General features: G+C 44.6%; 1 protein-coding gene across 1 annotated transcript in view; it reads left to right on the top strand.

The window, feature by feature from the left end:
* The window catches only part of EFHD1 (EF-hand domain family member D1), a 46,374-nt gene extending 41,893 nt beyond the window's left edge, over positions 1-4,481 (top strand). The window contains exons 3-4 of the mRNA XM_030576343.1: positions 729-863; positions 3,032-4,481. Of these exons, the coding sequence (XP_030432203.1) occupies positions 729-863; positions 3,032-3,166 (270 nt within the window). The 3' untranslated portion in view covers positions 3,167-4,481. The remainder of the gene's footprint in view (positions 1-728; positions 864-3,031) is intronic.
* The last annotated feature ends 20,555 nt before the right edge of the window (positions 4,482-25,036 follow it).

Here is a 25,036-nt window from a genome sequence, read left to right as displayed (position 1 = left end):
GGGAGTCAAAAGCTCTCCCTGCCAAGCACTAGCATACAATGCACAGTCCTGTCTATGGAGTTGAGTCCTGTGTGACATAGGTTCATTGGGCCTATTTGGACAATGTGGGACAGTAGGTGGAGGTTCATTTGAGGGTGGGGGCAGCCTTCTGTTCTAATTCTTTCATTCAGTGTGTTATGTATTATGCAGCGTGATCTGAGACCCTATAATGCATAGTGTGGTGAACTCTGACATAAGGGCCACCAAAATGGCTTGGAGTTACAGCACATATGTCAGCTTTATGGCACGCACTGAGGCAGCTGCGCCCTCCAGAGAATCACAGCGTGCAGCTGTACTACTCACTCATCTTGGGGACGGGATTGAGGAGACCATCCTCTTCTCTGGGCCCTGGTGGTGTCAGTGATTAGGCAACACGTGAACCACACTGCTGCCAAAGCTCTGGTCTGTGGAATGCCTCTTCTCCTTTCCCTAAAGGGTCCTCTCTCTCCAGTCTGAGAGCGCACAGTACTGGATCCAAAGTGCTGGAGGCAGCTTATTGTAAATATATTTTTCTTTCTGTTTTATAAAATGTCTTCCTGTGTTGGTAATTGCAAATTCTTATCCTGGGGTTCATACATTAGTTACTGCTCTTATTTAGCATATAGTTTGTGTTTGGAATAGTAATTAACCTCTTTGAAAGCTTGAGTCTCAGCAATGAATTTTGGTGGGTCTATTTTTTTGTTTCTTAGTTCCTGCTGATTTTCCATAAAGCTGCAGCCGGAGAGCTCGAGGAAGACAGTGGGCTGATGACTCTGGCAAAACTCTCTGAAATAGATGTTTCCACAGAGGGAGTTAAAGGAGCCAAGAACTTCTTTGAAGCTAAGGTATGGTGGTACAGTGGAGGTGGGGAAGCTGAAAAAGCTTGCTATGCAGGTCCCAGTTCTCTCTTCTTAACGTGTCCCCTGGAATGGACATTATGCTTGACTGCTGGACAGTATGCCAGTGTCACCAGGTTATTAAATCCTCTTCTTCCACCAATTTAAGAAGCTGTGAATTTTCCTCCTCAACACAGAGTACACATCCTCACTATCATGCTGGGTTATGCCGCTTCCTGTTCAGACTTGTACACTGTGCCCCACTGAGCATTACTCACTGCTGATAAATGAATCATAAATGGCTTATTTTGCCAGGCTCTGCTGCTCCAGTGATGGTTCCTTTCCCTTCAAGCACCCTGTAGACTTCTTACTTAATCCATCCTATTTGTGCTCCTGCCCATCATCTTGGTGACTGAAATAGCCATTTAAATAAGTCATCATCCAAAATAGTTCACAAAATATCTTGGAGACTGAGATATTAGGGGCCATAGGTGCTGACTTCCCCTCTTTGCCGTGGGTGCTCGACCGGTCCCTCCTTGCCCCAGCCTGCATCCCTGCCCCCACTCCACCCCTTCCATGAGGCCCCACCCCCATTCCAACCCCTTCCCCAAATCCCCACCCCCAGCCCTGCCTCTTCCCCGCCTCCTCGCCCTCCCTCTTGGAGCATGCTGCTAATGCAGCCAAACAGCTGTTTGGCAGTGGCAAGGTGGGAAGTACTAGGAGGTTGGCGGACGAGCAGGGACGCAGTGTGCTCAGGGGAGGAGGAGGTGGGGCGGGGGTTGAGGGAAGCTTGGCTGCCAGTGGGTGCAGAGCACCCACTAATTTTTCCCTGTGGGTGCTCCAGCCCTGGAGTCAGGGAAAGAGTCAGCGCCTATGTTAGGGGCTAAGCTTCCCAGAGAAAGGGTGTGTCTGTATTACAGTCAGGAGGTGTGACTGCAGCATACTCAAGTAATAGCAGCAGTGAAGCTGTGGCAGCATGGGCGGTGGCTGCTTGACTATTTACCTGGGATCCTGATCAGGCAACATTAGCCCATGCAGCCGTCTGTGCTGCTGTGGCTTCATTCCTATTGTTACTTGAGCTAGCTTTGCTGCAATCACATGCTAGATATGCTGCAGTCACACCTCCCAATGGTAGTGTAGACATACCCATAGAATCTGGGCCAGGGTGCTGTGAATCTTTTGTTCTTAAACACAGTCAGTTCAAGTGGTCACAGAACAAAGCAGAGCTTTTACAAGCACCTTAAGCATTGTCTGATCACTGAATACCACACAGACCAGGACTCCTGGACTAACTTTTAACATTCACTGCAAGGAATTTTCTTTTCTCCTGCACCAGTGCGCGAAGCTTATTTCTGAATATAATATTTGAGATTGCTCTCCTTGTCTGTTGAGTTTTCTAGGTTAGAATAACATCATAAAGTATTAGATTTTAATAACACTAGAAAGCTATATCTTCATGTTTGGTTAGACTGGGTTTTTTAAGCTGGTAGAATTCCTTTCCAACAGTGTTTTATGGACAAAAATAGATGTTATACTCATTGAGAGTAGCATAGCAGAGCTGTTAAAACAAAGGCTGGAAAGTAGAGCTGAAAAAACAACTCTCAAGCTACATCTTTTTCTTTGGTCTGCAAATGGGCCACAGACTGAGTTCCTCCTATTTGGTCCCAATTTGGAATTATCAAATTTTCTGCAAGAATTTTTATCATTGGGGAAAGTTCATTGTGTTTTCACGACTCATGCTGTGATGGCTAGTTACATAGTTCCTGTGATTAGGGAAGGGAGATACAGAACTGGTCAACACAGTTGTGCTATAAATCTTGAAAGTCAATTCATACATTTAGCTTCATTTTGTATTTCACCCGAAAGGTCATAAAGAAGTTGTAATAAATTTCCTATGAATTGGAATAAATAGATCCACACAATTTTCCCTCCGTTTGGCTCAGTTCCAGTGGAAAGTGACTACTGGTAAATGAAACTATCCTCTTGATTTTGAGAATAAAACTGAACCAACAGGTCTTCAGTGTAAATATTCAGCTACTGTAGTATTGTTAACCCTTAATCAATTTTGGCACCACTGAATATGGTAACTGGAGGAAGATGTGACAGATAGATGTGCTGTGAGGCAGTTCAAATTCTTAATGCTTCCCATAGCTCATGTCTGCTCTTTTCCTTTACAGGTTCAAGCACTTTCTTCAGCCAGTAAGTTTGAAGCAGAGATCAAGGCAGAGCAGGATGAGCGAAAGCGGGAAGAGGAAGAGAAGAAACACCGTCGGGCAGCATTCAGGGAGCTAAAGTCTGCATTCAGCCAGTAACCATCCATTCTACCATCAGAGACTTCTCTTAACTTGGTACATTTCCATGAATCACGACTGTGCCTGGAGAGTATCTTCTGCTAGAACTTCACCATCCTGTCAGACTGAAGCTTCTAAATCAATTCCAATGGGTACAGCTCTCACAACTACCGTGTGTTCATATGGTATGAACAATAAGAACTGTGTACATTCTCATCACTCTGAACTGTCAGGTAGTGCTTAGGGAAATTAAAGTTCATCCTAATGCTGAAGAACCAGGTAGCAAATCAGCTTTCCTTAACCCAAAAGGAATGACAGTGTTTCTTGGCTATATTTTTTCCTTGGTTTCTGTTTTTCTTAACCCTCTGAAATACCATATTGATAACCTTTCAGTAAAAGAAGCCGGACTTCCTCAAGGAATGCCTTACCCACGACTTTGGCAGGAGAAAAGTTAACACCACTTTAGACAAGGAATAGAAAACTGATGGGGTTTTTGACCTGTCACATTCCATTTTATCAATCTATTCCATAGCCTCATTAGACTTTTTTAGGCCCTTGGATTTAGGAGAAGCAAGTAGGTATATCTACGTCTAAGAAATATTTGGAGCTGGGCAGTACAATCGGATGATGCGCTAGCCTTTCAACCTCTGGAAATCTGTTCACATGTTGAGGTTATAAGTGTAAAAGTGACTTTCATGAAGTCCTTAAAGTCATTACTCTATTAAACCAATCTCGTACAATGAGCAGCTTCTGCTCAGAAAGGGAATAACAGATGGGTTACAAATCAATACTGAGATGCATTTGGCAGAATTGAATTTAGTAAGCTTGCATGATACCTTACCTTAGCTAATGGTATCCATTTCTTATGAGCACAAGAGACTTGCCCACAAGTTTTAAAAACTTCCAGGTGCATGTCTCTATATGCTGAAGGTCACCAAAAGGGGAACAATCCCTCCTTGCAAAGCCTCTCTGGATGCATTAATGTTCTGCCTCTCTATTGTTGCCCAAATTGCTTCCAAGATAAGACTCACACCAGTAATCTATCTGATTGACCATCTGTATCTTCTCCTGTCTGTTTTGTTTCTTGAACTGTGAGCACTAAGCTGTGAGTGTGGAATAATAAATAGAAAAACCGCTAATCTTTAATGTCAGGTGGGAGAATTGCTAAACAATTAAACTGTGTATATATCGCCACAGATTATATTTGATAAATCACACTTTTAGCTAAATATTTATAATTAAATGTTTTTATTCTTTGCAACAAAGCAGATAACTGAATTTTCAATTATTTCTCCTGTTGCTAAAATGTACAAATAAAACTTTCTTTAATACCTCAGATCTTGTCAGTGGGTTTATTTTAAGTCCTTGAACATACTATTTTGTCCAAGAATTCTCATTACAGATCCCACTCTTTAATTGTGCCTATTTGCTACTCCAAAGCCCAGAACAGATGTCATGAGTGAGGATGTGTTCAGCCCCCCCCCCCGTTATATTTCCACTACAGCCCAGTATTGTGGCTATGCAAAGGCTAATGATGTTAATTTCTAATGGACAGCGTTGCGTAAATATGTGAAATGCTGTCTATTAAAAAATGTTCACATTTGGTCCCTGTCAGTTGCTTCAAATCTTAAAATAGAGGATGCAAACTCTCCCACATCAGTCCCTCAGCAAAAAGTTGAAGATGCTGATAGATGGGGGCGGTGGAAGGTCTCCATTGCTTTTCACCCTTGGTGGTCTGAGTTGAATTCTCTGATGCACAATGCTTTGTAAGGAAATCTTGACATGGTGGTACTTATAGCTAAAAAAGATCGTTTTTGTTTTAAGACATGTAAAGAGGCCTAACCTTGTGTAGGCGATAGATAAAAGCAACATATTGAGGATGGAGTGCCTCAGAGAACCTACTGTGTTTCCGTTGGTGTATGCTGATTGCCAGCATGGCTGAAGAGGAGGAAGGAGGACTAACAGCCTTTACTGAAGGCTGACATGGTGAAATGTGGCATGGTATTAACAGCATATCCAACAGTGTAACAGCATAGGTCTCCTCTATAGCCGTGGCCCTGACGACTGGTTAGAATGCGTTTTCCTAAAATTTTTTAGTCCTCAGATCTCTCTGGTTATGTAAAATGGGAACAAGCTTTTTTTTCTTTTCTTTACTCTCTGCTGTATGTTAACACATTCCATCAGAAGATCACAGCACTTCACAAACATTAGCTTACATAATACATTAAGTGTTGCTGTCTCAGCACAGGGCATTATAAAGTTAGAGACAAGCAACAAAAAATCAGAATGAGGAGTTCAAGAAGAAAGAACCAGAAGAAGTCTTCAGAACAGCTTCCAACATCCACTTTCCTCAAAAAGCTTCAATTATACTCCTGTGGTTGATAGTTACTGACCTGAAAGAGCACTGGGCTCAACATGGTCTGAGGGGAGGGGAGGCCGTGCCCCAGCCTGGGAGGTGGAGGGGAGCCTCAGGAAGGTCACAGGCAGCAATGACCCAGGCAGGGAGGGTCCATCGGCATGTTGGGGATTTTAGCCATTTTGTTTTTCTTGTTCTTTTATCCTCCATTTTCATGCACCATCTTCTTGTTCAGTTTGGTGCCCTTTTTGTGGTGTCCAATTTTGATAAGTTAATTTCTAAGTAATCTAGGGTGACAAGACAGCAAATGTGAAAAATCAGGACGGGGTGGGGGTAATAGGAGCCTATATAAGAAAAAATCTGGACTGTCCCTATAAAACTGGGACATGGTCTCCCTAAAGTAATCCTGCCCAGTAACAGAACAAAGGCAGGAAGTTTCAAAGGGGAAGAATGGGAAAAGGTCCCATGACCACAAGCTAATCTGCCTGGTAATGGGCTGACATAAAGGACTGATGCAGTGTGACAGGTTGCTGTCCACCCAGGAGGCAGCGTATGTTCGGGTTGTGCAGTCCTTTGAGAAGACATCTACCATCTACCTGTTTCCATTGGTGAAGGCACACCTGTTCTGGACATCAAAAGAGAGAGAGACGTGAGCTGACTCCATCCAGCCTACAGCCATATAGACTGAGTAACACTGAGATGTTTTATATTGCTAGCCCATTTGTTCTAGTTGGGTCTGGACTTCATCCTATTTATATTTGGTAAAACCCACCAAGCTATTTTATTAGCAGCTACCATGTGCTGCATTGTTTCTCCTGTTGCCTCTGGCTTGCAGTTTGGCTGGGTAGTGCCCCCCCAAACAACACCCGTGCTGTTACTGCTCTGCACCTGCCTGAGGCTACTATGCCCATGTTAAAAAGTGGGTGGAAGGGGCATGGTGCCCCTGGTTCTGGCTCCCCTGGGTTTCCAGGGTGTGGGGAGCCCAATGTTCTTTATGCCCAGGGCCTCAATAAATCTAATCTTCTGCCCGTGAGTGCAGGGGCCTAGACTAGATGACCTCTCAAAGTCCCATCCAGTCCTATGATTCTAAGCTTTTTGGACAGCTGTTCTGGTAAGATGCTGAACTGTTTGTTTGCCATAAGTGCAAGATGGCCAGATGGAATTGGAGGGAGGGAAAACCACAAACAAGTAAATGCTGCTGCTGAGTATCCTAGTTAGGGAATCTCAATAGGCCATGTAATTTGTCTTAATATATACTGTAGCTGAGAGCTTGATCTTAAATTATTTCTTTCTCAATCCTATGGGTACCTCTTGTTTGAATAATCAGACTGAGCTACTCCAGATTGCCTTGAGAGAGATCCATTCAATTGACTGCTGTAACAAGTGACGTATAGTGGTAGAGAACAGATCTGGTCTGTAGGATCTTTATGGTTATGTGAAAGAGAGTGATTATCTTACAGTAACTAGTTCTTTGAGATGTTATTCACATGAATTTGACTCTTGGTGCACATGTGCCCTGTGATTGGGTTTTTGGCCAACAGGTTTGGGGCCATTCTTGTGCTCTGATGTCCTTGTACTACCTCCCCACTTGAGGACATAAAGAGTGGAGGGGCCCAACTATCCCTCAGTTCCTTAAAGTATATAAAACTCCACAGTAGGACAGTAGGAGGGCAGGTCATGGAATTCCTGTGAAAAACACATGTTTGAGAACCACATTTACTGAGAGTAAACTTTTTTAGGAGTGATTGTACCCAGGGATTCCACTCTTCGTTACTAACAAGCAATTTGCTTGGAGGTGGGTAGTAGGAGTCCTACTTAGTGACCATAGGACAGCCCTACCAAAGTAGAAGCCTCTATCCAAGAGTAGCATCTTGTAAGGGTGTGGTTAGAACTCCAGGTAGCTGCCCTACAAATGTCAGAAAAAAGGACATTCTTCAAACAGGCAGCAGAGTTAAATGAGCCCTGATGAAACTTAGTGGATGTAACCTGGCTAACTTGCAATATGTTTATATAGATTTGGGGTAGGAAGGATATGGCCTGACTCTTAACCCTTTTCAGCAAAGGCCATGAATGATCTATGTATAGTAACTCCTCCCTTAAAGTTGTCCCAATTAATGTTGTTTCATTGCTGATCAATTAGGGAACATGCTTGTTTAAAGTTGTGCAATGCTCCCTTCTAACATCATTTGGCAGTCACCTGCTTTGTCCACTGCTTGCAGGAAGGGCAGCTAGCTGGTGGGGGCTTGTAACCAGGGTGGATTGGCAGCCCCACATCAGCTCCCCCAATAGCTCCCCTCTCCCCTAAATTCCCTGTGTTGCCGCTGTTCAGTAGGCTATCAATTGGCAGTTCAGCTGTCCTTCCCCCCACTGCCATGTGCTGTTCCTGTCCTCTGCCATGGAGCTGCTCCCAGAGACTCCTGCTTGCTGTGCAGGGGGTGGGGGCTAATGTCAGGGTGTCCCCCTCCCCCTGTTCCTGCACCCCGCTTATCTCTTCTCCATATAGAGCAGGGAGGGGACACTGACGGAGAGAGAGCTTGGGGCAGCAGCTGTTGTCTCAACTTCCTGATCCACTTAAAAAGACAACGCACTTAAGAGTGTGTCAGCTTACTTAAAGGGACAGTGTGCATCTCTCTGGGTACGTCTACACTACGGGATTATTCCGATTTTACATAAACCAGTTTTATAAAACAGATTGTATAAAGTCGAGTGCACGCGGCCACACTAAGCACATTAATTCGGCAGTGTGCGTCCATGGTCCGAGGCTAGCATCGATTTCCGGAGCATTGCACTGTGGGTAGCTGTTCCATAGCTATCCCATAGTTCCGGCAGTCTCACCCACCCCTTGGAATTCTGGGTTGAGATCCCAGTGCCTGATGGGGCAAAAATCATTGTCGCGGGTGGTTCTGGGTAAATGTCGTCAGTCATTCCTTCCTCCAGGAAAGCAACAGCAGAAAATCATTTTGCGCCCTTTTTTCCTGGATTGCCCTGGCAGATGGCATAGCACGGCAACCATGGAGCCCGTTCAGCTTTTTTTTTTTTTTTTACAGTCACCGTATGTATACTGGATGCCGCGGACAGAGGTGATACTCCAGTGCTAAACAGCAGCATTCATTTGCTTTTGCATGATAGCAGAGACAGTTATCAGTCGTTCTGTACCGTCTGCTGCCGGTGTAAATTGGCAATGAGATGACGGTTATCTGTCCTTCTGTACTGTCTGCTGCTATCATGGGTGCCCCTGGCTGAGATCAGCTGGGGGCGCAAAGGCAAAACTGGGAATGACTTCCCGAGTCAATCCTCCCTTTATGGTTTCTAAAAATGGAGTCAGTCCTGCCTAGAATATGGGGCAAGTTTACTAGAGAACCAGTATATCAGAGAGCACAGCTGCTCCGTGCCAGATCCCGCAGAAATGATGAACTACATGCCATTCACGGGGGATGCCCCTGCAACAACCCCACCTGTTGCTTCTCTCCTCCCCCAACCTTCCTGGGATACTGTGGAAGTGTCCCCCCCATTTCTGTCATGAAGTTATAAAGAATGCAGGAATAAGAAACAGTGACTTGTTAGTGAGATAAAATGAGGGGGAGGCAGCCTCCCGGTGCTATGACAGTCCAGGCAGGACGTTAAGCGGTGCGGGGGAGAGAAGCCCAGCATGCCGCTGCTATGACAGTCGAGGCAGGACAGAATCTTTTCTTTACACAGGAAAGGGAGGGGGCTGATGGAGCTCAGCCCCTAGTTGCTATGATGAGGATGATTACCAGCTGTTCTGTACCATCTATTGGGAATGACCGAGAATCATTCCTATTCTCACCCAGGCGCCCCTGGCCAGCCTCATCTGAAGCCAGCCAGGAGCACTCAGGGGGTGGTAACAAGGACGGCTACCAGTCCTACTGCACCATCTGCCACCAGGCAGGGGAGAGGAGTGGATACTGCTCTTCACTGCTGCAGCATCGCGTCTACCAGCAGCATTCAGTAGACATAGGGTGACATTGAAAGAAGTCAAGAAACGATTTCTTTCCTTTTTCTTTCACGTGGGGGGGGGAGTAAATTGACGAGCTATTCCCTGAACCACGCTGGACAATGTGTTTGAACCTACAGGCATTGGGAGCTCAGCCAAGAATGCAAATACTTTTCGGAGACTGCTGGGACTGTGGGATAGTTGGAGTCCTCAGTACCCCCTCCCTCCCTCCATGAGCGTCCATTTGAGTCTCTGGCTTCCCGTTACGCTTGTCACGCAGCACTGTGTAGCCTGTAGATTTTTTTTTCAAACGCTTTGGTATTTTGTCTTCTGTAACGGAGCTCTGATAGAACAGATTTGTCTCCCCATACAGCGATCAGATCCAGTATCTCCCGTACGGTCTATGCTGGAGCTCTTTTTGGATTTGGGACTGCATTGCCACCCATACTGATCAGAGCTCCACGCTGGGCAAACAGGAAATGAAAATCAAAATTTCGCACGGCTTTTCCTGTTTACCTGGCCACTGCTTCCAAGTTCAGATTGCTGTCCAGAGCGGTCACAGTGGTGCACTGTGGGATACCGCCCAGAGGCCAATACTGTCGATTTGCGGCCACACTAACCCTAATCTGATATGGTAATACCGACTTTAGCGCTACTCCTCTCATCGGGGAGAAGTACAGAAACCGATTTAAAGAACTCTTTATATCGATATAAAGGGCCTCGTAGTGTGGACGGGTACAGCGTTAAATCGGTTTAACGCTGCTAAAATCGGTTTAAACGCGTAGTGTAGATCAGGCCTCTCTCTCTCCCACACACAAGGTGTGTTTCTGTCTCTGTCTGCTATGCTGTCTCTCTTCCCTCCTGTTCGTGCTGCCTTGATGAGAGGCTACATTAACAACAATGTGTAAACCCTTGAGGGCCCAGCCAAGTTCATCACTTTAGCAGTAAGGCATTCCCTGGGAAATATCCCTCCCACTTCCACCCTCTAATGTCATCACCTCAACCAAGCTTCACAATCATCATAGATGTGAACAATATTGTTTGTTTAAAATGTATACTGTGTGTATATCTATATAATATATAGTTTTGTCTGGTGAAAAAAAATTCCCTGGACCCTAACCCCCCTTATTTACATTAATTCTTATGGGGAAATTGGATTCGCTTAATATCGGTTCACTTAAAGTTGCATTTTCAGGAACATAACCACAATGTTAAGCGAGGAGTTACTGTATGTTCTTGAATTATTTCATTTTGTTCAGGTAGTAGGAGGTCAAGTGAAAAAAGTTTAGCTTCCCCCAAGGCTCTGTGAGGGCTGGGGAGGAAAACATGGAGATGAATGGTTCATATGAAACTCTGAAATTATTTTAGGCAGGACCTGGGAATGGGACTGGGACTAACTCTGTCCTTATGAAATGCTATATAAGGGGGATTGAGCCAGGGCTTTATAAAGCTGCGCACAAGCGACCAGGGAGCTTAGCGAACAGGAGCTGCTAACAGGGAGTTTTGCAAGGGAGTTTGGAAGGGGAGTAGGAAGGGAGTGGGGGTCCTTTGTCGGTCTCATCTGTGACCCATTGGTCCCCTGAACCTATAAACCAAGCCACATCCAAAATCTTTCTGTTTAAAGCAGAGCAGAGCGGACAGGGAGCTGCAGATGGGAATTTGAGAGAGTTTGACAGAGGGAGGCTTACAATGGTGAGGAGGACCCGCAACACCTGTGGCAGCACTGCTTCTGTCTCCTCCACCTGTGCCTGTAGCCAGACAGAGCACCAAAGCATGGATGCTTTTACCCAGATTCTGGTGTGGGCTTGCAAAGACTGTAACTTGCAATTTCCACTTACTGATATCCAGGCTGGGGGTGGCATCCAATGTGAAAGGTGCCTACTGGTGGAATCTCTCAGGCAGCAGGTGGGAGAGCTACAGGAGGAGGTGGCTAGGCTGAGGAACATCCGTATCCATGAGCAATTCCTGGACAGTATCCATGTGGAGACAGCTGACATAGCTGTCCCAGTTCACAGGACTACTGACACACCAGTGGAGGAGGAGATGGCTCAGGGTGTATCTGACACACCAGTGGAGGAGGAGATGGCTCAGGGTGGACACTGGCAGCTGGTTACTTCTGGCAGCAGGCAGTGCTCCACCCCTGCTGCGAACCCTCCTGCTGTGGTAATAGATAACTGTTATGGTCTTCTTGATACAGGAGAGAAGGAATCACCCCCAACAGTTAAGGAGGCGAAGCCTCGTACCCCTAAGGCTGGGAGGTCTGCTGCCACCACTGATAATGAGAAATGTAGGGTAGTGGTGGTTGGAGACTCTCTGCTGAGGGGGACGGAGACACCCATCTGTCGCCCTGACTGTTCATCCCGGGAGGTATGCTGCCTGCCAGGGGCCCGTATCCGAGATGTTACAGAGGCATTGTCGAGGATTATCCGGCCTTCTGACTACTACCCCATGCTACTCATCCACGTGGGCACAAATGATACTGTGAGGTGTGACACTGAGCAGATCAAGAGTGACTACAGGGCTCTGGGAGTATGGATTAAGGAGTTTGGAGCGCAGGTGGTATTCTCTTCCATTCTTCCTGTCGAAGGTAGGGGCCCGGGCAGAGACAGATGCATCGTGGAGGTGAATGCCTGGCTGCGAAGATGGTGTCGCCAGGAGGGCTTTGGCTTCCTCGACCACGGGATGCTATTCGAGGAAGGACTGCTAGGCACAGATGGCGTTCACCTTTCGAGGAGGGGAAAGGCCTTATTTGCGCACAGACTGGCTAACCTAGTAAGGAGGGCTTTAAACTAGGTTCGATGGGGACAGGTGAGCAAACCCCACAGGTAAGTGGGGAACAAGATCTGGGAGATGGGTTGGAAACAGGACGGAGCACAGGCTATAATGGCAAAGAGAAAGGAGGGTCAGGGCAAAGCTGGGAGGCAAGATCAAACCAGTATCTTAGATGCCTATATACAAATGCAAGAAGTATGGGTAATAAGAAAGAAGAACTGGAAGTGCTAATAAATAAATACAACTATGACATTGTTGGCATTACTGAAACTTGGTGGGATAATACACACGACTGGAATGTTGGTGTGGATGGGTATAGTTTGCTCAGGAAGGATAGATGGGGGAAAAAGGGAGGAGGTATTGCCTTATATATTAAAAATGTACACACTTGGACTGAGGTGGAGATGGACATAGGAGATGGAAGTGTTGAGAGTCTCTGGCTAAAAGGGGTAAAAAACATAGGTGATGTAGTGCTGGGAGTCTACTACAGGCCACTTAATCAGGTGGAAGAGGTGGATGAGGCTTTTTTCAAACAACTAACAAAATCATCCGAAGCCCAAGATTTGGTGGTGATGGGGGACTTCAACTATCCAGATATATGTTGGGAAAATAACACCGCGGGGCACAGACTATCCAATAAGTTCCTGGACTGCATTGCAGACAACTTTTTATTTCAGAAAGTTGAAAAAGCTACTGGGGGGAAGCTGTTCTAGACTTGATTTTAACAAATAGGGAGGAACTCGTTGAGAATTTGAAAGTAGAAGAAAGCTTGGGTGAAAGTGATCATGAAATTAGAGTTTGCAATTCTAAGGAAGGGTAGAAGGGAGTACAGCAAAATAGAGACAATGGATTTCAGGAAGGCGGATTTTGGTAAGCTCAGAGAGCTGATAGGTAAGGTCCCATGGGAATCAAGACTGAGGGGAAAAACAACTGAGGAGAGTTGGCAGTTTTTCAAAGGGACGCTATTAAGGGCCCAAAAGCAAGCTATTCCGATGGTTAGGAAAGATAGAAAATGTGGCAAAAGACCACCTTGGCTTAACCACGAGATCTTGCGTGACCTACAAAATAAAAAGGCGTCATATAAAAAATGGAAACTAGGTCAGATTACAAAGGACGAATATAGGCAAATAACACAGGAATGCAGAGGCAGATTAGAAAGGCAAAGGCACAAAATGAGCTCAAACTAGCTATGGGAATAAAGGGAAACAAGAAGACTTTTTATCAATACATTAGAAGCAAGAGGAAGAGCAAGGACAGGGTAGGCCCACTGCTCAGTGAGGTGGGGGAAACAGTAACGGGAGACTTGGAAATGGCAGAGATGCTTAATGACTGCTTTGTTTCGGTCTTCACTGAGAAGTCTGAAGGAATGTCTAATATAGTGAATGCTTACGGGAAGAGGGTAGGTTTAGAATATAAAATTAAAAAAGAGCAAGTAAAAAATCACTTAGAAAAGTTAGATGCCTGCAAGTCACCAGGGCCTGATGAAATGCATCCTAGAATACTCAAGGAGTTAATAGAGGAGGTATCTGAGCCTCTAGCTATCATCTTCGGGAAATCATGGGAGACGGGGGAGATTCCAGAAGACTGGAAGGGGGCAAATATAGTGCCCATCTATAAACAGAGAAATAAAAACAACCCAGGAAACTACAGACCAGTTAGTTTAACTTCTGTGCCAGGGAAGATAATGGAGCAGGTAATTAAAGAAATCATCTGCAAACACTTGGAAGGTGGTAAGGTGATAGGGAATAGCCAGCATGGATTTGTAAAGAACAAATCATGTCAAACTAATCTGATAGCATTCTTTGATAAGATAACGAGCCTTGTGGATAAGGGAGAAGCGGCGGATGTGATATACCTAGACTTTAGTAAGGCATTTGATACAGTCTCGCATGATATTCTTATAGATAAACTAGGAAAGTACAATTTAGATGGGGCTACTATAAGGTGGGTGCATAACTGGCTGGATAACCGTACTCAGAGAGTAGTTATTAATGGCTCCCAATCCTGCTGGAAAGGTATAACAAGTGGGGTTCCGCAGGGGTCTGTTTTAGGGACCGGCTCTGTTCAATATCTTCATCAACGATTTAGATGTTGGCATATAAAGTACGCTTATTAAGTTTGCGGACGATACCAAACTGGGAGGGATTGCAACTGCTTTGGAGGACAGGGTCAAAATTCAAAATGATCTGGATAAATTGGAGAAATGGTCTGAGGTACACAGGATGAAGTTCAATAAAGATAAATGCAAAGTGCTCCACTTAGGAAGGAACAATCAGTTTCACACATACAGAATGGGAAGAGACTGTCTAGGAAGGAGTATGGCAGAAAGAGATCTAGGGGTCATAGTAGACCACAAGCTTAATATGAGTCACAGTGTGATACTGTTGCAAAAAAAGCAAACGTGATTCTGGGATGCATTAACAGGTGTGTTGTAAACAAGACACGAGAAGTCATTCTTCCGCTTTACTCTGCGCTGGTTAGGCCTCAACTGGAGTATTGTGTCCAGTTCTGGGCACCGCATTTCAAGAAAGATGTGGAGAAATTGGAGAGGGTCCAGAGAAGAGCAACAAGAATGATTAAAGGTCTTGAGAACATGACCTATGAAGGGAGGCTGAAGGAATTGGGTTTGTTTAGTTTGGAAAAGAGTAGACTGAGAGGGGACATGATAGCAGTTTTCAGGTATCTAAAAGGGTGTCATCAGGAGGAGGGAGAAAACTTGTTCACCTTAGCCTCCAATGATAGAACAAGAAGCAATGGGCTTAAACTGCAGCAAGGGAGATTTAGGTTGGACGTTAGGAAAAAGTTCCTAACTGTCAGGGTAGTTAAACACTGGAATAGATTGCCTCGGGGAAGTTGTGGAATCTCCATCTCTGGAGATATTTAAGAGTAGTTTAGATAAATGTCTATTAGGGAGGGTCTACACAGTATTTGGTCCTGCCATGAGGGCAGGGGACTGGACCCGATGACCTCTCGAGGTCCCTTCCAGTCCTAGAGTCTATGAGTCTATGAGCATGAGTCTCCCCTACCCTTCCCCTGATGTAATGGCTATTAAAAAAGCAGAGTTAATTAACAGTATAGGGAACAGCTTGCTAATGGCTCAAAAAGGAGACCCACTGAATCTGTTAATACTATAGAGGTCTGTAGCAAAGAGACGGCTGCCCTTGGACATTGAGAGTTAGGAACAGCCAGATGCCCCGTGGTGGGCAGAACCAGGAAGGCCACACTCTCCATGCCGGAAGCAGAGGTGTGAGACATGAAGTATAAAAGGTGGGCCCTGTAGCTCAGTTGGAGAGCAGCTGCCAATGAAATGGACACATTTTCCCCACGGCTGATGCAGGGGCATGTGGAAGAGTTCTGCTGCCCCGAGCAGGCCCATGAGTTACCCAAATGGTCAGATACGCCTGATGCTGAGGAGTTGCTGGGACTGCTGCTTGCAGTGTAGCCTGGGGTGACAGAGGATGACCCTTGGAAGCAGGTACACCTGAGGGGGAGTATAGGAAGCAGCCCAGGGGAACCAGACTACCATCTGAGATGCAGATGATACAAAATTGCTTAAGACAGTTAAGTCCCAGGCAGACTGCAAAGAGCTACAAAAGGCTCTCTCAGAACTGGGTGACTGGGCAACAAAATGGCAGATGAAATTCAATGTTGATCAGTGCAAAGTAATGCATACTGAAAAATATAATTCCAACTACACACATAAAATTATGGGGTCTAAATTGGCTCTTACTACTAAGAAAGAGATCTTGGAGTCATTGTAGGTAGTTCTCTGAAAACATCCACTCAATGTGCAGTGTCAGTCCAAAAAGTGAACAGAATGTTGGAAATCATTAAGGGATAGATAAAACAGAAAATATCATATTGCCTCTATATAAATCCACATCTTGAATACTGCATGCAGATATGGTCACCCCATCTCAAAAAGATATATTAGAATTGGAAAAGGTTCAGAAAAGGGCAACAAAAATTATTAGGGGTATGGTACAGTTGCCGCATGAAGAGAGATTAATAAGACTGGGACTTTTCAGCTTGGAAAAGAGATGACTAAAGGGGGTAATATGATAGAGGTCAATAAAATCATGACTGGTGTGGAGAAGTAAATAAAGTGTTATTTACTCCTTCTCATAACACAAGAACTAGGGGTCACCAAATGAAATTAATAGCCAGTAGGTTTAAAACAAACAAAATGAAGTATTTTTTTCACACAACACACAGTTAACCTGTGGAACTCCTTGCCAGATGTTGTTGTAAAGGCCAAGACTATAACAGTGTTCAAAAAAAGAACTAGATAAGTTAATGGATGATAGGTCCATCAACAGCTATTAATCAGGATGGATAGGGATGGTGTCCCTAGCCTCTGTTTGCCAGAAGCTGGGAATAGCCAACAAGGGATGGATCACTTGGTGGATTACCTGTTCTGCTCATTCCCTTTGGGGCACCTGGCATTGCCATGTTGGAAGACAGGATATTGGGCTAGATGGATCTTTGGTCTGACCCAGTATGGCTGTTCTTATATTCTTATCTGGCTGTGGTGCTGCCGGAGACATGGTCAGAATGTTGCGGGTGGATTCCTCACTGATCTAGTGGCAGAGCACTCTGCCACTGTTAGGGTGCTGGGCTGGGACGCAATGGAGTTGGCGGGCCCACATCCCCCCCTGCTATCCCATCCCTGATGTGGCAATACTCCCCCTCCTTAAGAGCAGGAAGTATAAAAGGCAGGCCCTGTAGCTCAATTGGAAAGCAGCTGCCAAAGGAGACGGATGTGTTTTCCCCACTGCTGATGCAGGGGCCCGCAGAAGACTTCTGCTGTCTGAGGAGACCCCTGAGCTACCCAAATGTCCAGACACACCTGACACTGAGGAGTTGCTGGGACTGCCACTTGTAGTGTACAGAGGGTGGAAGATGACCCTTGGAAGCAGGTACACCCAAGGGGATTATAGGAAGCAGCCCAGGGGAACCAGACTACTGTCTGGCTGTGGTGCTGCCGGAGATACAATCAGTGTGTTGTGGGTGGATTCTCTGCTGACCCAGTGGCAGACCACTCTGCCATTGTTAGGGCCCTGGGCTGGGATGCGGCGGAGTTGAGTGGGCCTGCATTCCCCCTGCAACCCATTCCTGGGGTGGCAGTACTCCCACTCCTGAGGCCAGGAGGCTTGTGTTCTTCAGCCCCATAGACTGTTTGGCACTCAACCCTTGCCTGAGCCCTGTAGACTGCAGTTCATGCTCGCCTGCTGGGTGGGCCCCTCAATCATTTGGTGCTCGCCCTTGTCCAAGGGATGGAGTGCCAGACTGCAAGGTGCCCCACCCTGCCTAAGGGTTTGGGTCCCTGAACTGTTCACTGCTCTACCCTGCCAGTGGGTTTGAGCCCTAAAGATAGCTAATTTCCTCCTTATACAGACTACCATTCCAGGTGTGTGACAGCAAAGAGGCGTGACCGCCCTTGGAGATAGACAGTGAGAGACGGCCACACAAGTCTACAAGGTCCCAAGCGGAGCGGGGGTCATCATGCTCCCAAACTTGGGGGAAAGCGTGAATAAGGCCCTTTAGGAATCTAGCCACTGTAAAGTGAGAAAATACTGTGGCCCAGGATACAAGTGCATATATTGCTGCTAGATGGATCCTTCTGGAGCTTACAGAAACTAGTAAATAGTACAGTATTGCTGAAATGGGTGTTGTAAGGGAGGGAACTAGTGCCAAGATGCCCAAATACAAAATCTCTTTTCTTCAGCTTTATAAGTCAGCTTGAGTCTTTCCTGTTTTGTAGTAGAATGTTCTGAACTTGAGATAAACAACTTTTTTGGTGGACAACATTCAGGCTATCAGATGTAATGATGCTGGGTCCAGATGTAGGAGCTGACTGTGATTCTGCATGACTGTCAGGAAGAGCTGGTAAGGTGATTAGGGGGCAGAGTAGAGGAGGCTGTATTAAGAGATTTATCAGATCTGAATACCAGAACTTCCTGCCCCAGACAGGGGCCATCATGATAATTAACCTCACCTCAGTTTCTTCAGGACCTTCTGTATAGTGGGGAGCCAGGGAGGCTGATATGAATGCCAGTTTCCAAGGAATAAGAAAAGGGCCTGAGAGGGAGGCAACCCTCACTGGAGCCTAACACTTGACATTTCTTGTTCTGGTCTGTGGCAAATAAGTCTATTGATGGCTAACTCCCTTTGTGTTGACATGCATCTGACGAAGTGGGTATGCACCCACGAAAGCTCATGCTCCAAAACATCTGTTAGTCTATAAGGTGCCACAGGAGTCTTTGCTCCCTTTGTGAAAGATGCTCTGAAGCACCAGGTCCTTGATCAACCATTTTGTGATTGTCTGAGAACTGTCTGCTGAGGTGATCCACTAGCGACTTCTAAATGCCTGAAAGATGCAAGGCCAGCAGTGTGATCTGGTGATGAATACACCAGGTTCAGAACTGAATGGCCACCTGACAGAGTGGAGATAACCTGTCTCCTTCTTGTCTACTGATATAATACTTAGTTGTGGTATTTTCTATCAGAATTTAGATTGTGGATCCTTGGAGTAGAGGCAGAAATGCTTTACATGACAGGAAGGTGGCTCTGAGGTCCAGGATTTGTATGTGTAAATGAGATTTCTGAAGGGACAATATGCCCTAAACTTATAGATCTAGATGAGCTTCCCATTCCTCAGTGAAGGTGTTGCTCACCAGAGTTTTGGTAGGTAGAAATGCAAAGAGTATTCTGTTCCTCATTCGAAGAGGGTCTTTCCACCAGTTTAATGAGGATAGCACATTTAATGATAGACTGTGATCATCATAGTGCCTGCTGGGTGGATACGCTAATTTCAGACACCCTTGCTTAGGGTGTAGGTGAAGTCTGGCAAACTGAGTCAGAGAGGTGCTTTAGGCTATGTGTCACAGAAGTCTGGGGCAAGTTCTCACTGATGTCTTTGGGTGAGCTTGAAGTTGGCTGATGAGATTCACTGTCTTATGAAATCTTTCTTTTGGGAAGTAAGCTCTCATTAAGTTGGAATCTATCACTGCTCTTATGAACTCTATGCTCTGAGTCAATGTCTATTTCTTTCTGTTGACTTTGGTGACTAGGATGAAAAAGAGCCCTACGGTTACTTGGATTAAGTGATCACTTGTTGGTGTGATTTTCCTTGAATCACTCAGTCATCAAGGTCTGAGTGCACATGAATACTGGTCTCCTTAGATGCGCTGCCATGATTTCCAAGCACTTGGTGAATATCCTCAGTGATGTGGAAAGATTAAGGGGCAGGACACTTCACTGGTAGCAAGATATTCCTAGGAATCTGAGATATTTCCTGTAGGTTGGATGAATGGATAAATGAAAATAGGCCATCTTGAAGGCTGACAACAGTAAACCAATCTGGAGGATCTAACAAAGAAATTATGGAGGCCAGTCACAATTCTGAACTTGAAACAACAGATGAATTTGTTGAGACCTAGAAGGTCCAGAATGAGACACGAACCCCTTTCTTCTCTGAGGTGAAAAAATAATGCAAATAAACCTCCTGCCCCTGAAATCTAAGGGCAACTGCTTCACATCTCTAAGTTGTAGAAGGGAATCCACTTCTTGCGTTAATAGTATCATGTGAAAAGGGTCCATGAAAAAAGACAACAAAGGGGGATAAGGAGTAGGAAGTGACTGGAATTGGACACAATACCCCTTGTTTACAATTTCCAGGATCCACTAATCTCAGGTGATCAGAGTCCAGGCTGCCTAAAAACAAAAGAGGAAGCTGCCAAAGGTTTGAGTAGAGGAGCAGAGACCCTCGAGAGCGAGAGGCCACTGGCATCAAACCTGCTGCCCAGCTGAAGACCCAGAGTGTGCAGCAGCGGAGGAAGAGACTGAGGGTTTTCCCTGGTGGAAACTGTTTTTTCCTTGGTGGCTCTGAGGTCCTCTGGGGCTGGTAATAGTTCAGGCAGAGAGATGTTGCCTGAAGCCCGTCTGTTGACTTGTTTGCTTCCTTCTTGGAGCTGCGACTTATAGGCCAGAGTACTTTAAAGAATGGAGGGCCTGATCGGTCTCTGAATTAAAAAGCTCACTCCCTTCAAAGGGAAGGACGTCTATTGTTATTTGTACCTCCTTGGGTATCCTAGATGCTTCTGGCAGGATAATCTTCTCATTGCCACAGATGTGGCCATGCCATGATGCATGCCACTGTATCGGACAAATCAAGTGCTGCTTGAACGTAAGTGCAGGTTATCAGCTGCTCTTCATTCACTATAGATTTAATTCTTCCCTATATTTCATAGGAAGCCTGTTCATAAATTGAGACAACTTGTTTTAGTGCAAGTAATTGTATTTTGTGAGCATCACTTGCTAATTAGCTACTTGCTTTTGGAAGCTATTGAAAAGTTATTTGCTCTCTTCATGGACTGTAGTCCATTGGTTGTGTTTGATCAGGGAACTTTTGAGGGTGTCTCTCCTGAGGCCCATCATTTTGACTCAGACTCTTGTCAGTCTTAATTGCTTAAAGCAAGTGTGACCTAGCTGTGGTGCCATTGACTAGCTTTCCCAAAGACTTGTTTACCACATTAAACAGATCCATCTCTCTTCTCTTTCTCAAAACTGGAGTGTTTGTCAATTTGTTCCTTAATTGTTAGTATGTCAGATTTTACATAGATTTTTTTTCTAGTAAAATTTTTCACAATTAAAATGCTCTTCTCTGCTGAAAAAGAAAATCTCATGGTCTCATTAACGTGTGTATTGTGAGAACACACATTCAAACAAAATTGATAAGTAAATTAGTTGGTGCTATTTTTGTAAACAATACCATCTTGTGATACACTGAAATTCCAAAAGTCAAAGCAGAAGTGTTTCAACCAAATTGTAGTCCTCCATCAGAGTTGGCAGTTTGAAGTGAATGAGACTTATGCTAAGTCACTTAGATGTTTTAGGAGAACCCCACCCTTAGGTGCCTAAATATGGCAGGAGCACAATTTTGGGCTCCTTTTTATTCTGAAAATGTTGGTGTATGTGTACAAAGTTCACTAACTTTTCATTGTTAAAACTGAAGTAATTCTATTCTGAAGTGTGAAATATTTTATGCCACTAAGTTTTTAATTTACAATTTTTGCTTCTGCTCTGGCATGTACATAACTTCAAGCATATGAGTAGTCCCATTGAAATCAGTGGGATTATTTATGTGAGTTAAGTTACATATCTGCAAAATCATGGCCATAGTTTTCAATATTTTATGTTTTGCCTAAATCAGTTTTGTAAAGAGACATTACCAGTCACGTCATCTTTTACAAAAAACATCATTTCGTTTAGTTTATTAAACATTTTAATCTAAAATTGTAGTAAACAAGTTCTGAAGTTAGCGTTACAAAAAGCACTGATATTAAAATACCTTGATTTAAGCTGTTCCACCCTGCTCATAACTGTTGAGCTAAACTAACACAATAGACCAGTGCCTGTCTGGCAATGCACAAGGTGTAAACATTTAGGAAATATTTAATCCAATATTCCTTGCTTTTACCAGCCCACTATTATATTTTAATTAAGCAAAATTATACAAGAAGTATTTTTTCCTCTCAAAAATAAGACCTCATTCTCCTTTACATTAGTTGCATCCCTGTTCCCTCTGTTGATGACTTAATGGCTTGGCCCTCAAAGATCTGCTTCCCACTACTTGCTGGTCCATCCCTTGGCTGCTAATGTGTTAGGTGGAGCCATGCTGACTCTCAGCATTGCTCCTGTTGTGATCAACAGAAGTAAAACCCCTTTAAACAGCCAGGGGAGGCTACAGGTGATTTAGGGGTTAGGGTATGTGTAGGACCACTGCCTTGGAGAGTACTCATATGGTGACTAACTTATTGTGGAAAGGGTAAAATCACTGGTATAAGCAGTGCTGTCAAGACAAGGTCCTTTTCCAAAAGACTCCAGATGAAGTTAAGTCTAAAATCACTCATCTTCTGGACATTAAACTCAAGGGAGCCTTGTATAGGAAGATTTTTAAAAAAATCTTCCACCAGTAGGAGCCACTAGTTCTTTGACCATTGTTTAAACCTGTTCTGAGCAGGGTTAGATGACATAGTGAAAATGTCAGTGGCCAACTGTGCCCTGTCTACACTTGTGCTCCCACCACTCCTGCCATTGACTGAGCAGCATCAGTGTTAGTATGGTGGTGGGAGATTTTAACTAAAAAGCTCTGTGTACACACAGACTAGAAGGAGGAGGAACTTACATGAGTTTAACTAAATGGATTGATCAAGGGAACATCTTATGCATGGGTTCTTACTCTTTTGTGAAGAAGAGTGTTTATGTTTATACATATGATTTAGGGGAGTAAATCTGACTTTTAACCATTTTGGTATTGTTAGCATTGAATTGCAAACCTCCAGTGGTAGGATGTATTCAAGAGTAACATGACTTCTCTTCTGTGCCTGCTCAAGTTTAGTTTGCAGGATGTTAAAGGGTCCCAAAATACCATTTGGACACTGCATAGCAGCATCATGTTGTGAGTCTGTCTTGCGCAATAAGCAGTTAAAGATGACTGGCGCCCCTCAGTAACTGATGTTTAAAGCTGATGTCCTATATTATGTGTTTGCCTTCTCTGTCTCTCTTTTGGTGACAGATCATGATCATGATGAGGGTCTCTTACTCAGAACTCCCAGTGAAAATGAGAGTTGCCGATGCTCGCCATCTCTTGAAATCAAACCTGTTAGTGTTTTCTGAGCTGTTGGGTGGATATCAAGTATTGTCAATCACAGGTGAAGTGCTTGGTATCTCTGAATATAAAACAAGTTCATTTTATAATAACCAAACAGAGACAGATAAGATTCATGTATCATCAGAACATCTTTAAAGCTCATGGTTTATGATAGTTCTTTTTCTTTTCAAAGTCTGTCCTATAGGTTCCTAACTCCACTGACCCAGTAAAGAAGGCTGTATTCTGCTTCCCTAAGCCAGGGTGGCACGAAAAGGATGGGTCATTGACAGCTTTTAGTTAATAAAAGATTCCTGCCTCTCTCTTCCCCTCCCTTGGATATGTAATAGCACATTCAAATTAGTTTAGCAGTTCAAAAGGCTGTAATGTACATAATGACCTCAACAACCTATTAAAAGTCAGACTCATAGGAGTGTTTGCTTACTAAGAGCCAAATTCATCCCTAGTGTATATCTCCTGTAGCTCCTGTAGTTGCACTATGGATGAATTTGGCCCCACGAACAGTCTTGTAATTTGTAATAGTCTTGTATTCTGCTTGCTTGACCATAATGGAAGTCCTAGGAGAAATCTAATAAGATACTAAAATGTATTTTAATTTTTCCAAGTAAAATTTCAGAAAAATGCTAAGTTTTGCAGAGGAATATCTTTAAAATGCTCCCTTCTTGAAATGTTGCTTGACAGTTTCACTTTTAGGTGGTTTCTCTGACTAAAAGAACGTTCCCAAAAACTAGATTTCTCCCATCTCAGACACAGGTTACTTCTGAACTCTCAAAGTAAAATACAAAGAGCTGTTCACATGATATAACTGACTCCTGCCAAGAAAAGCCATTTGAACAAGGCACAGCTGCTTCTGCAACAGAGCTGCAAGCTCCTATTTTGACAGCTTGGGTTGCAACTCTTTCTCTCTTGCACTAATCTAGCCACTATTAATAGCAAGGAGCCAAGAGAATGGAAATACAAGTTGTCAGAGACCAGAACCTTACAACTTTTCTATAGAGGCAGATACTCTCTCAGACCAGTCTCCAGAGGGCTGTCTCTTTCTCCAACAGAAGTTGGTTCAACGGAAGACACTGCCTCCCCCACCTTGTCTCTCCAGTCTCCCGAGGTTCATTTTACAATGAAGATCATCCTAAATTCTAATTTTTTTTGTTGAATATATTTAATGTGTTATTTTTATGTGAATTCAAAACAAGTTTGAGAAATGCATTTTTCAACTTATTGGCTCAAAAAAAAAAAAAGAAGAGAGAGACATTTGTGTTAACTATTACATCAGCCATGGCCAGTGTTCAGTGCACAGTGTCGAGTATTTATTCACCTGAAAGCTCAGAGGTAAAGCCAAATGCATTTGGCTGAAATCGCCTGATTAGAGAATGGTTTTCTCAGCTAAAAATGGTCACTCCCTTATTGATGTCGCATAACAGCTAATGATAGTTTTTAGGTTGCATCAAGTACTAATATTGTTGTTTAAGGCTATAAATAAAGTAAATAAATAAAGTAATATTTTTAGCTGAAAAAACTTACCGAGTGCCTGTTGGTTTTCCATCTGGAAATACGATTACATTCGAGATCTAACAAGTTAATTAAATCGTCGTACCTCAATGTCTTTTCCCCCAGCCTTAAGCAGCTGGCTTCTTCCCCCAGCATGGTGCTTTCCTGCCCTTCCTCCTCTTCTTCCCTGCACCAATCATCTGATGGCCCTTGCCATGGGGAGAGGGAAGAGTGGCAGCCTGTACGCAGCTCTGCTCCGTAAAGGACACAGAGAGAGGTAGGGATGGAGCCTTGGGGAAGGGGGTGGAACAGGGCATATCCCTTCCAGCCCCCTGCCGTGAGCCGCTCAGGGCAAGGGGCTGGGAGCACCCCTACGAGCCGAGCACTCCAGCTCTCTGCCCTGACCCCCCCCACATACTCAGCCTTCTGCCCTGACCCTTGAACCCCCCCCCCACACCCAGCCTTCTGCCCTGAACCCCCCCAACCCAACACACACCCAGCCCTCTGCCCTGCACCACCACAGCGCTATCCCTCTGCCCTGACTCCCCCACACACTCAGCCTTCTGCCCTGACCCTTGAATCCCCCCCACACCCAGCCTTCTGCCCTGAACCCCCACAGCCTCATCCCTCTGCCCTGACCCTGGGATC

This window comes from Gopherus evgoodei, chromosome 9 (assembly GCF_007399415.2).
Source record: "Gopherus evgoodei ecotype Sinaloan lineage chromosome 9, rGopEvg1_v1.p, whole genome shotgun sequence".
Taxonomy (NCBI): Eukaryota; Metazoa; Chordata; order Testudines; family Testudinidae; genus Gopherus; species Gopherus evgoodei.
The sequence above is the reverse complement of the archived record's forward strand: the minus strand, read 5'-3'. Positions and strand labels throughout refer to the sequence as shown.